The 14,310-nt window shown below is 39.9% G+C and overlaps 1 protein-coding gene across 1 annotated transcript in view; it reads left to right on the top strand.

Moving 5' to 3' along the window:
- Positions 1 to 955: 955 nt before the first annotated feature.
- Positions 956 to 14,310, top strand: part of sim2 (SIM bHLH transcription factor 2) — a 60,049-nt gene continuing 46,694 nt past the window's right edge. Inside the window, exons 1-2 of the mRNA XM_012915725.2 lie at positions 956 to 1,233; positions 6,259 to 6,341. Coding sequence (XP_012771179.1) covers positions 1,059 to 1,233; positions 6,259 to 6,341 — 258 coding nt within the window. The 5' untranslated portion in view covers positions 956 to 1,058. The remainder of the gene's footprint in view (positions 1,234 to 6,258; positions 6,342 to 14,310) is intronic.

Here is a 14,310-nt window from a genome sequence, read left to right as displayed (position 1 = left end):
GGTGAAGTCGTCACAGATCAGTCCTTTCGGTGGGCAACCTTTGAAACACGTGTGACAGAAACTTGAATGTAGTTTCTCACGTCTTCTATCAAACGCTGTGAGCGCACAGGTGCAGGTCGTGAACATGGAGGCTGTGTGGATGTGTGGCAAAGGGAAGAAACAGAAGTCAGGAGGTTTTCCTTCTTGTTCTGCTAATGAGAATGATTTACAATAATACAATTATTTTAAAATAATACAATTTTGTCATCTTATTGTGTGGAATAAGTGTTACAGTTTTGGTGGCATGAATGATTCACTGACAGAGACCCTCTCCAGGAAGTCTGCAGGATTCTGCTTCATGTTTGAGCTGTCTGGGGAAACGCCTGCTATGCTGAGGCCTTCATAACGTTTCAGTAAATGTGTTGTTGTGTGTTCTGTGTTGTTAACATTGTGACCTGTGTTTGCTTGTTGAGAAATAGTCTTGCTACTTTAAAACATCTGAACTGGTTTTTGGTTGCACTTAGACCAGTTAGTGGCAAAACTGTGATTTTTAGTGAACTTTAATGTGTAAAATATTTTCTTATTTCTTTATCTTCTTAATTTTTTAAGGTTCAGTGCGCAGAAGACTTATACTGGTTTTACTGCAGAGCTACAGGACAAATAGAAACACACACACACACACACACACACACACACACACACACACACACACACACACACACACACACACACACACACACACACACACAGTGAGCAGCGGGCGGAGAGACAGGTCTGCTGTCTATATTCTGATGTGACTGTGCTTGAATAGTTGTAAGGCTGTAGCTCAGAGGGCCGCGGAAACCGGGTGAAGTGGACGTGGCATTCGCGAGTTTGGACTGCAGCTTGTGAAAGCGCGTGCCGTGGCACAGGTGAGAGTGTAAAGTTGCCAGGGCTGGGAGCTGCGCTGCTGCACGGGCATAGGAGGCCCGGGACTCTCGGACCTCTCCGGCACTCAGCACATCGTTCTCACGGAAACGCCGTGTTTCTGACTCGTCGAGTGTTTTCATGCAAGCAGCGTTTAACTGAAAGTTCTTCAAATGAAGGAAAAATCAAAGAATGCCGCGAAAAAGCGCAGAGAGAAAGAGAACGGAGAGTTTTATGAGCTGGCCAAGCTGCTGCCTCTGCCGGCGGCCATCACCTCCCAGCTGGACAAGGCCTCCATCATCCGGCTGACGAGCAGCTACCTCCGGATGCGGAGCATTCTCCCCGACGGTAGGCACCCGACACCCTTTCATTTGTAGCCGATTCAGACAGAGGTTTTCTTCCAATAATAATAACAATAACTATTAATCACTATTTTGTTAGTTAGATGGACACAGTAGATTGGAAGTTTAAACACTGATGTCTGCTTCAAACGACTCATTTATCAAGATGAATTATTTCATTAGTGCCCGTGGGCACTGGGGCAGTGCGGGAAAACTCTGTCAACACTCGGAAAGTCTGCTTCAGTCACTGACCTGCCCGTTGGTCGTTCTCGCGTGGATTCTTACCGAGTTTGAAGACTAATCCAGCTGTAATCCACGAATGACAACAAAGTTTCATCATACAGATGCACGAGACGTGGATTTCTAAAGGCGTCATAGACGAAAGACAGAGTCCTGCTCAGGGACGCCGCTGTGTTTCAGCACAAACGTGTTCTCATGCTGGAAGTCCAACGATCTTTGAAATAATAATAATAATAATAATAATAATAATAATAATAATAATAATAATAATAATGAAGCGCTTCATAACCTCGCTCCTCCATATTTATCTGATCGTCTCCATACGGAGAGCTTTATTTGGTTTAATAATATTGCATAAAAATAGAATGTAATAATAATAATAATAATAATAATAATAATAATAATAATAATAATAATAATACATTTGATTTCTAGGCGTCACCTTACATTAGTACAACAAAATAAAAACAAAAGGTAAATGAAAAATAAAAAAACAAAAATGAAAGTATAAAAACTAAACAAGGTTAAAATCGACTTAGAATCAATGGTTTTAAAACGCGATTTAAAGTAGAGAGGAGGTCTGTAGTCCGGAGATCTGCTGAAAGTGCATCCAAAGACTCGGGCAGAACAAGTCCCACGGTAGTCAGGCGGGCAGGTGGAACAGACAGAAGGGAAACTCTCTGTATGGAGACGATCAGATAAATATGGAGGAGCGAGGTTATGAAGCGCTTCATTATTATTATTATTATTATTATTATTATTATTATTATTATTATTATTATTGTTGTTGTTGTTGTTGTTGTTGTTGTTCTCGCCAGCAGAGATCGCAGCTTGCATTCTTTTTACATTTGAAAATGGGTTTCAGCTTCCAGATGTGGCCTGTACTTTCTGTGGATCTGTGAAAGAATGACTCGTGTCTGTAAATGTGACAAAGTTAAACGTGTTAGCAGCGCTGAGCCTGTGTTAAAGTGAGCGCAGCGATAAGCGTGGGCCTGTTACTGCACGGCTGAGGCTGCTTTTAACGAAGGAAGCTTCGTTTGTCTCTGATAGTCTGTTTCTTTCACTGCATCGCTCTGATACGGAGAGCTTATTTCTTCTGCTAAATGTTTATTATGTTCAGAGTTTAGTTTGGCATCATTTTGGCTGAAGCTAAACGCTCCACATCGGGAGCCTCGGGATAATCTGACAGCATTTATCCCGGCTGAAGGCTGACATCAGCGTCATCTGTTAAAACGAACAGGATTACAACAACTGTAACAGTTACAATGCAGGACTCTTGTTTTTCTCTGTTTGCAGTTAAAAAACAGAAAATATTTCATTCAATTGAAATTTCAAGTGGAATGTAAACATGAAAAAACATCTTTTTGTATCAAATTGTCAGTTTTACATGTGTTAAAAAATATTACCCACATACCGAGATATACATAAATTCAAAAGAAATACACAAGCATGCATTTCACTTCTGTTGCTGTCACATACACGTTGAAATATATTTGTCACGTGATCTTATTGCGTTATTGATTATTATTAATTATTAATATCTGTTGTTCGTTTGTAAAACTGTTCTGGTCTTATTAGCTCATCAGTGTCGTTGTGCAAAATAAACTTTGAACTCAAAGGATTGAAATCGAGTTACCGTCACATTAGTTTGGCTTTGAAGCAAAGTAGAAATACTCACCTGACATCAAAACAATGTGAACATACAAACATTCTTTACGTTAAATAATTACATATAATTACATGCTATTATAGTAGTGTGATTACGTGACTTTTTAAGTGTTGCGGGTTAATATGACCTATTTTGCTCTATTTTCCTTCCATTTAAATGAACATTACAGTTTACGCAGTATTAGGTACACGTGTACTACTCTTTAGTCCGCACACGTTCTTTTTATTAAAAGATGACTAGTGTCGTTTCAGCCTTCTGTGAGTAATGAAGGCAAGTGTAACCCGATTCCAGTCGCTCCTCCAGAGACTGTTGCAAAATAAAAACTCTGTTGATTTTTTTTATTTCCTCAGTGGACGCTTGGCGGGCTGTGAGATGACTCCTATCACTGTTTTACAGTTTATTTGAATGGTTTAATATTTTGTTTTAAAAAAGCAACAACCCTAATTTAAATGTAGTATAATTTCAAATACCAACATGTCCAACTGATAAATGTAAAATAAATTAAAAAAAATAAATGTAAAAACCATATATATATATATATATATATATATATATATATATATATATATATATATATATATATATATATATATATATATATATATATATATATATATATATATATATATATATATATGCTGTTTTTCAAAAGTAAAAGCTATAGTATTGCAGAGTGAAACTGTATCATGTCAGTACTCATGTTGAAAGCTACACAGTGGCTATTCTGATTATGCTATTTGATTTCATCTGTAGTTCCAGTGGCCTTGGGGAAGAAATCGTACCTCAGTTTGACCTCTGATGGGTGCTGGGACAGCAGGTCACTCAGGTGTCTTTGCAGAAGAGAAATGAGCTTCTTGTGCTGTTTATGACATTATATTTATATTGTAATGTAGAGAGTGAACAACAATCCAGAGAAAATACCAACAATCTCAAACTGAGGTTGTGAGAAATATTCTTTACTCTTTACAGTTTATTCGACCTCTAATAGAGGATAGCATTATTTTTTTACTGGAATTCAGAGAATACTTTTTGCATTCCCAGAAACTTGATCCTGTTTTTGTGGATATTTTCAGACCTGGATGAAGAGAATCAACTTGATTTCTGTGCCCAGATTCTCGAGCATGCATCGAGACAACCTTTCTTCAGTATTAACACGCTGTAGAGTGTACCGCACTGTTTTTTTTTTTTTATTTGTTTCACTTGTCTCAATATGGATTTTTAAAAATGTGCTTTTTATGTCTCATTTTGTTGGATACTTTTCATGTCTTTTAACAGCTAAAATGTGTCTGTCCCAGACGTATGGTTAAATTTCATGATAGGAGCGTGAAGCACGGACATACAGTGTGAAAAATGCAGAAACATATATTAAGTCATTTGATGGCAGGTCAACTTTTTATACTTGCAGTATAAAACCTTTTTCAATGTAAAGCTGCTTCTGTCTCTTTTCCATGCACACACCAGTCCACAGCAGAGCCTGGAGTCAGGACTGACTGTGAGGACATTATTGTGCTGGCAGCAAATGTCTAGATTACTGGCATAGTTAGAGAAATTTAACTGGACGTTTTTGTATTAATGACACAATAACACAATTCACTCCAATATGTAAAAAAACAACAACAACAATTTAACTTTGTTCTCCTTCTTTTTTCAAACACTTACTTTGTGTTCCTCACATCTCTTCACTCACTGGCTTTCAGCAGATTTCATGTGAAATAACTTTGATATTAAAAGCAGAATTAGTTCAAACTGCTTGATTAGCAGAGACACTGGTTTACAGTTCTGTCTTTGAAGGACCTGACTGTGCAGAGATGAACTGTTTCATATTTATGTAGCTTGAAAATGCTTCACTTAGTTTCCAAGTCATAGATTTAAAACCAAACCAAACCTTCCACTGTGTGATTGGGACACCACCATGACGAGGTGACAAAAAAGAGTTTAGATGAATTATGTCAAGCCTTAACGCTTCAGGCCGATTCTCATATTTCATCGCCCCCTTATTGTCCGTTTTCAGATTTTCCCACACATACTGTGTAAATACGGCACAGCATACCTACATACAGTAGGTAGTAATTCGTTCCATTGTGTATACAAAGAAGGATGCAGCTCAATAATGTTATTCAATTATAGAACACTGTAATAACTTTATATAGTAAAATACATATTTTCAGAATATTCAGAATACTCCCACTGATTCATTTTTGTATGTCAGCTGGCCAACATACAGAATACACAGCTGAAGGCAAATCTCATGCATAGGTGGGAGAATAGTCTTGGAAAAGGAAAGTTAACATTAGAGATTTCCTGTTGATCTGAAAATTGAATTATGTTTAATACTACATGGTCCGATTCTAGAAGAACAGCAGTGGTTCAATCTGCTCCTGTCTGCACGCCAAATATCCTTGAACCTCGAAGCTGCTCTCCGATGCAGCCATCACATTATAAATATGTGTAAATGTCAGATAGAAAGCACTTCAATGGAAAACAGAAACAAAGAAAAAAGCACATGTATGAATTCAATGAATGAGGAAAGTTGTGCAAAGTGCTTTGAACTCTTTTGATCCTGTATGTTGGACAGCAGCAACAGTGTCACAAATATCATGTTTTTACCCTTAATTAGACACATAAATAAACATTTATAGTAGAAAAATGTGCCAAATATTCTAAAAGTTTTTCTAGAGATTAAATATTTTTGGTTTAATTCCACCCAGATTGTAAAAATTACGAAAAACCCAACTTGTTTTTTCTTCCAATGAAAACAAACAATGACAAATTTCCAACAACCTTTTGTATATAAATCATGACACATTATTTTAATACTCTTCTGATGGCATCAGCATCAAATAAATAAAGTTTCCACTGCTTGGCTTTGTAGTGAAATAAAAAATCAGCATGTCTGATGCTTCAGTTATTTAATCTTATTAAGGTCGGCTTCATTTGCCCAAAAACTTTGTGAAAGAATATTTTCTTCATGTAAAAAAGAAAATGAATGTGTGACATTAACTTTGTTCTAGTGACCGTGTGCGTGTTTGTCAAAGATATATTTTTAATTTGTCCCGTAGTCTGGTTCATGTGACCGATGGAGCCAGCCTTTGTCTCTCTGATTGTGTCTGTCTCTCTGTGCAGGTCTGGGTGATGGATGGGGGCAGTCAACAAGGTTCAGTCCTCTGGACAACATGGCAAAGGAGCTGGGTACCCACCTTTTACAAGTCAGTATAACCAATAACCCACCATGTCATCGTTCTATGCTCTTACACAGTTTCCTCTAACTTATCACGTGTTGTATGAAACTGACGCCGTGTGTAAAATGAGATTACTGCGTGCGAGTGCTGGTGTGCTTTGATATGACAAAGAGCTAAATTTGGACTTAAACGATTATTTTTCCTTAAATGATTTGGGTTCCTCTGACATTTGCATTTTACACCACATCTGGGAATGACTTTTGATGCAATGATGCAATATGGTCCTCATATCTCTGCAGAAGAAAGATAAGAATATCATATGAATTAAATGATGGTGTCAGCACATAGCTAACAGTTTCCTGGGACACACGAGATGATTTCCTCCTGCACACAGCCATCCTGATGACAGATTCAGATAACTCTATTAACCCCAGTTTGTTTACAGCATATCCAAACTACCTGCTCACACAACCTGCAGTCTTTAAATACTAATCACAAGCACTGATGCATGTCAAGGTACAGATCAACAAACCATGAGGTCAAGAATAAATATATTAAAAGTACAAATGTCTAAATACTCCCTGTCAGCGTTAAGTCATCTAACGGCTGAGGGATGGAAGGATTTTAAGCTTCTGTTTGTTCTACATTCGGTTACAAGGTTACGGTGACCTGAGACAACATCCTGGACTCAGATGAAAAAATATGTCTAGGATGGATAATCATGTTTCTTGCCTTCTTTATTTTCCCAGAGTGAACCCAAAGCTCTCTTCTCCCTGTGAGTTTGGAGCAGGGCTTAACAGTACTGCTGAGGGAGTTTCTGCCCTTGATAGAAAAACACTGAATAAAAGAACATTTTAAGACTTTCTATAAATGCACAATATAAACTTTCTTATTAACATTAAAAGATTTCAATCTTCTTAACAAGTATATTCTCTGTTGAACCTGTTTTATGAAGGACTATGTGTTCATATCAAACTTGAGTTGATGGTCAAAGACTGCTCTGTTTGTAACCTCCACTTCACAAATTTGGGTAAAACAGGGCCATGGACAGGCTCAGGACCTGGAAGCATGGAAATCAAATGGGGTGGCCAAATTAAAGCCTTTAAAAGAACAAACTCATATGCAGGTGTTACATATGGTTAAATGATTCCAATGCAGTAAGTATACACGTGTTTCTATAACTTAGTTATTTCTGTAGCCCACATAATTAAACATTTCAATTACATAACACATGTGAACTTTGATTAGATGTACTGTACAGCCTGTATAATGAATAAATATGTAGCCCAATAAGTATAAAATCCAGAAAGCTACACAACATGGGGCGGTTCACATACAAACACAAGTCTAACTGAAGTTTTTGTTAGAAAAAATAAAATTGTTGCTTAAATTTACACCAAATGTCAGAAATCTGCACCGTCATGAACAAGAATTTAAATCTAATTTTTTCATGATTTCACCCTCTGAGGTCCAAAATGTCCAGTTTTCACTGCTTTTGATTTTACATTTGTATTTCACAATGTTTTTTTTGTCATCATTTTCAGCTCAACCTCACGTGTCTGAATTTGCAGTTATTTTTTCATTGACATACTGTATTAACACAACTGATCTGAAATCACACACAAAATATAAGATCCTAGTAGTAGTTATATTATTTTACTGTGAAAAACACAGAAATGTTTAGTAAATGATTTATTATATATAACTTGAAATGCAAATTTAACGTGTAAATTTTGAAAAAGCTGTGCACATATTTGTAAACAGTAAAGTTATATACAACTATTTATCTATGGTACATTTTTCCACCGATAGGAAAGAGGTGGCTTTTGTTCTTTCTTTACTGTTTTTTATGCTGTCCTGAGAAAATGCTTTTTTAAAAACTGCTTATACTTCTTTTTTTAATCATAACTCTGGATTTAGTGGCCTGTCATTAAAATGTAAAAACTGGTGTATACTTTGAAGTCCGAACCTTCAAAACAAGCTGAAACACAGACTCAGCGTGGCTGCAGCTTGTTGCTATGTCAGCTTACATCAGTCATGTGATTTGGAGGTGCAGCGTGTCCGTGGACCACAGAGGGTTAATAACACTCACCTTCATTCCATTTCCAGACCAACCCACCACCTGTGTAAAATCTGAAATGCCCATGGTGTTGTTCAAATGTGCTCTGGCACGGTCATAGGCATCTGTTGCTACTGACAACAAGAAGTAAAGCCGGTCCACGCTATGGGCTGAACCATTTGTGGTGGTGGTCAGTTCAATTTTATTCAATTTTAATTGCTGCTGGGATCAAAGTGTTAATGCTACCTTATTTTAATAAACAACACTGTCATATGCATAGGGGTGGCAAGAGATCAGTTTAGGGTGGCACATGCCACCCCTCTAGATCCGCCCCTGCCTTGAAGCAAGGACAAGAGGACAGTGTCATCAGAAAACGTAATTATAAATCTTTTCTCATACCAAGTCCAGCAGCTGTTGGTTTACATCAGGGGTGGGCAATTCCAGGCCTCGAGGGCCGGTGTCCTGCAGGTTTTAGATCTCACCCTGGGTCAACACACCTGAATCACATGATGAGTTCATTACCAGGCCTCTGGAGAACTTCAAGACATGTTGAGGAGGTCATTTAGCCATTTGGATCAGCTGTGTTGGATCAAGGACACGTCTAAAACCTGCAGGACCTCGAGGCCTGGAGTTGCCCACCCCTGGTTTACATACTAAAAAGAACTGGCAAATGTGTAAATGAGTGGTGGACCGATTTATATATACTGTATAAGTTCTCCGTTTTCATGTCTCAGACTGCTTATTGTGTCTGGGTTTTTTTTTGGTGTCTACATTGATGGTTCTTTTAAATTGAATAAGCAGGTGAGTGCAGCAGTTCAGTCCTGCTTCTTTCAGTTAAGACAGCTGGCCAAGGTAAAGCCATCCCTCCCGGCTAACGTCTTTGAGCATGTTATTCACCTTTTTCTTACTTGCAGATTGGACTACTGCAATTCATTGTGTTATGGTCTAGATCAGGCCTCCATCCATCGTCTTCAGATGGTTCAAAATGCAGCTGCTCGCCTGTTAACTGGTACCGAACGGGGAGAGCATATAACCCCAGTTTTAGCTTCTTTACACTGGCTTCCTGTCTCCTACAGGATCCAATTTAAACTTTTACTTTTTGTTTTTAAGTCACTTAATGCCTGAGCTCCTCCTTACCTGTCTGAGCTCCTCTCTGCCTATGCTCCAGGAAAAACCACGAGGTCTAGCTCAAAACTAATGCTGTCCATCTCACGGACTAATCTCAAATCTCGTGGTGATAGATCCTTCTCTGTGGCAGGTCCCAGACTTTGGAATAGTCTCCCCTTAAATATTAGATCTGCACAAACACTTGAGCAATTTAAATCATTACTAAAGATACATTTCTATGCCCTGGCTTTTAACACACTATGACCCAAGCATTTTGGTCTTATTTGAATTAGTTTAGTTATTGTTTTAATTCTTTTATTGTCCTATTATTGTTTTTTATTGTTAATATTGTATTACATTGTTGCTTTGTAATACCATTTTTATATTGTTAAGCACTTTGTGCAGCATCGGCTGTTTGAAATGTGCTATATAAATAAACTTGACCTTGACCTTAAAGGACACAATAATACTTTTTAGGATCTTTTCAAAGGTTTCCATTACTAGTCATGCAAGTACAGCTGTTATGCATTAGCATACTGATTAATGGAGGGCATATTTTTGATTCCCTGCCAGGGAGCTGTAAGGTTTTTATTTCTATAATTCACCTCAATTTTAGCCTTATACTTTGTTTAGCGTTTTTAATTTCGTACCTCTCTGGAGAAAGCTTTTTTCTCAGGAACGTCTCCACATCTGTATATCAGTTTCTTTGTTATTGATGAATGCTTTGATTTCCTTGGTTATCCAACGTTTCTTTTTTGGATAAATAACTTTTTAGGTGGAGTCCAGACAAAAGTGATATATGATGAGTCCAATGTTCCCTCTAAGCTGCGCACTGCTGGCTCGCTCTCTGCGCACAGAAAATCTGCGTTGCACACAAAAAAAAATCTAACCTGAATTGAAATGAAAATAAATCCGTTAACAATTCTGTTCTGCATGTTAGTCAGTGACTGGCTGCTCCTGGATGGGATTAGAACGATGCCACCTTATGCCATAATCCAGCCAATGATGCGATTCACATTCGTATGCAGCTAATCAACGTGGCTGACAGGCTATGACAGCGTCCTTATGTGCCGGTGTTTTAGCAAAGCGGCTGATGTGGAGTGAAGCCACGTTAATGACAACGTGTCCAACCATTGGAGATGTGAGCAGGACAGACGGAACAACTGACGGACAAAGTGTGGACTTTATACCAGTTTTTAAATCGTGTTGATCGGCCACGTAAAACCAGAGTTATGATAAAATATCTGCAATGTTTGTTTTTCTTCCTGAATACTGTCGTTGTTTCTATTTACTGAACAATGAGGCGCCTGCTGAGTGTTACAGGTGTTACAGCAGTGACACATCTGCTGCTGTCAGGCCTGCAGGTATCAGGCTGTTGTTCTCCTTCATCTCAGTGGACAGAAATTATTTTTTGGAGCGGCACAAATAATTTGTGTGGCATCAGATTTGATGCAGAACAGCTGATTGTTCTGTAAATAGTTTGAAATATTTGTTTAAAAAACGCCTTGGCTGCATTTTTAGGTAAAAGCTGCAAAACTTTGTTTGCTTAACTCAGTTACTTTTTTGAAGAAGTAACTATATAATTAACTGCCCAGCATTGGTCATTATTTACTGTTATTTGCAGACAGAGTTACAGACTCTCTCCCAGACCACAGACTCATAATACAGTCAGAGCTTTATAAAAAAATAAAAAAGAAGAAGTTGTGTTTTCGAAATTGGAGTTCAGGTTACTTTTCCTTCCAATAGTGTTAAAATGCTGCACAGGTCATGAACTAGATTTATTTAAATTTTCATTGTAAGTGGATTAAAGCAGGTAATTAAAAGTAGTCTAACATAAATGCTGTGATTTACGGAGCCCCGCAGGGGACATGGGAGAAAAAAAAATTAACTTTTGCGAGATCTCGCAAACCTTTTGCGAGATCTCGCAAAACAAACTCGGGATCTCGCAAAACTTTTAACCACATTCTTCGGACGCCGGCTCGAAGCCGACCGGGAGGTCGAGGCACGATGTGCCGGGAAAGCGGTGTTCCTCCCAGCTGTAGTAGGTCTCGACCTCCCGTTAGCTTCGAGCTAACGGGAAGAATGCGGCTAAAACTTTTGCGAGATCTCGCAAAAGTTTTGCGAGATCCTGAGTTTGTTTTGCGAGATCTCGCAAAAGTCTGTCTTAATTTTTTTTTCTCCCATGTCCCCTGCGGGGCTCCGTAGTAATTTGATTATTTTAATAAACATGTAACTTGGATGATTGGATGCTGGCGTGACCACAGTGCACACGTCTGCTGTTGCTCACAGTGGTCCAAGGGACGCTCAGGGAGTTTGTGTGTTCGCTCAGACACATGAAACATTAGAGGGAACATCGGATGAGACAGATTAACAGAGATCATTAATGTTGTTACCACATGTATTATAAAAATGATACCAGCCAAAGCAAGCCTGAAGAGATGAGATGCTGTGTTCTGACCAGCATCTCACAAGTTATACCTCACATGGGAGTCTCCATGAAGAGGGTGTATGGGTGCAATAAATACACACTGCTGTGGTATGGTGATCGAAGGGAAGGCAGGGGCAACGACGTGGACGCACAACTTGTCACAAATGTTCAGTTTTAAATGTTTAAAATCAAAGATGACGCACTTTTGGGCATCTGGACAAATTGTGTCAAGCCTCTGTGCTACATCAGCAATCAGCAGAGATGCAACAGAAGCATCGTCACACAGATGAATATACACTCAACAAAAATATAAACGCAACACTTTTGTTTTTGCTCCCATTCCCCATGGGATGGACGTAGAGACCTAAAATTCATTCCAGATACACAATATAACCATCCCTCCCAAACAGTGGTCACAAATCAGTCCAAATGTGTGGTAGTGGGCACATCTGCTATATTGAGATAATCCATCCCACCTCACAGGTGTGCCACATCAGGATGCTGATCTGACATCATGAGTAGTGCACAGGTGTACCTCAGACTGCCCACAACAAAAGGCCACCCTGGAATGTGCAGTTTTTTGCGCTATTGGGGGTCTGGGGACCCAGAACCGGTCAGTATCTGGTGTGACCACCATTTGCCTCATGCAGTGCAACACATCGTCGCATGGAGTCTATCAGATTGTCAATTGTGGCCTGTGGAATGTTGGTCCACTCCACTTCAATGGCTGTTCGAGGTTGTTGGATATTCGTGGGAACTGGTACACGCTGTCGTATACGCCGGTCAAGCACATCCCGAACATGCTCAATGGGTGACATGTCCGGTGAGTATGCTGGCCATGCAAGAACTGGGACATTCTCAGCTGCCATCTGCCCTGAACAATGTGAACCATGATTCATCCGTGAAGCGCACACCTCTCCAACGTGCCAGACGCCATCGAATGTGAGCATTTGCCCACACAAGTCTGTTACGGCGACGAGCTGGAGTCAGGTCAAGACCCCGATGAGGACGACGGGCATGCAGTTGAGCGTCCCTGAGACGGTTTCTGACAGTTTGTGCAGAAATTGTTTGGTTGTGCAAACCAATTGTTCCAGCAGCTGTCTGGGTGGCTGGTCTCAGACGATCTTGGAGGTGAACCTGCTGGATGTGGAGGTCCTGGGCTGGTGTGGTTACACGAGGTCTGCGGTTGTGAGGCCGGTTGGATGTGCTGCCATATTCTCTGAAACGCCTGTGGAGACGGCTTATGGTTGAGAAATGAACATTCAATGCACGGGCGACAGATCTGGTTGACATTCCTGCTGTCAGCATGCCAATTGCACGCTCCCTCATTGCTTGTGGCATCTGTGGCATTTTGCTGTGAGACAAAACTGCACATTCCAGGGTGGCCTTTTGTTGTGGGCAGTCTGAGGTACGCCTGTGCACTACTCATGATGTCAGATCAGCATCCTGATGTGGCACACCTGTGAGGTGGGATGGATTATCTCAATATAGCAGATGTGCCCACTACCACACATTTGGACTGATTTGTGACCACTGTTTGGGAGGGATGGTTATATTGTGTATCTGGAATGAATTTTAGGTCTCTACGTCCAACCCATGGGGAATGGGAGCAGTAACAAAGGTGTTGCGTTTATATTTTTGTTGAGTGTAAATAATTGTGAAACACATCTGGCGAAATTCACAGGGCAAGTAGAAGCGTCGGAGTGAGACTGTTAACAGCTCAATGTCACGAGAGCTTCTCACGAGCCACCACAGTGTTAAAGGACCGTTTCTGATGTAGAAGCACACACCTCCCCATTGCTTGTTGGTGGTTTCCACTGAACGGTCCAGACACAAAGGGATGCAGTTAGTGCCAGCTCCTTCTCCTGATCTGGATACAGAGCCATGTCTTGATGAAGGCCACAAGTGTTTTTCACGTCATGTTTCAGTGTGACCCAAGCTTTCTAGCTCATCCATCTTTTTCCATAAGGACTATACATTGGACAAGAGCATTGTAGGGAGAACCGGCAGCTTTTGGCAGTCATTAAGGTATGTTTACCTGAATTGTCTTCAAATTCCACCTCATCCAAATGAGCAAAATGCCCTCCATCATCAATAAATGGAAGGCGTTTGGAACCACCAGGACCCTTTCTGGAGCTGGCCACCTCCACCCGACTAGTCTGAGCAACTGGGATAGAAAGGTCTTAGTTATGGGGAATAAGAACCTGATGGTTACTGTGACAAAACTCCAGTATTGCTCTGTGGAGAGCCTAGCAGTAGGACAACCATTTCTGCAGCACTCCTACAGTCAATCCTGCATAGTAGAGTGGCCAGATGGAAGCCATTACTCAGTAACGTGTCTGTGAAGGTTCTCAGTCATCCAGGTCATCGTAGTCAGTAACACATCCAGATACATGACAGCT

This window comes from Maylandia zebra, linkage group LG10 (genome assembly GCF_041146795.1).
Source record: "Maylandia zebra isolate NMK-2024a linkage group LG10, Mzebra_GT3a, whole genome shotgun sequence".
Classification (NCBI taxonomy): domain Eukaryota; kingdom Metazoa; phylum Chordata; class Actinopteri; order Cichliformes; family Cichlidae; genus Maylandia; species Maylandia zebra.
Note: the sequence above shows the minus strand (reverse complement) of the source record. Positions and strands in the feature narration are given on the sequence as shown.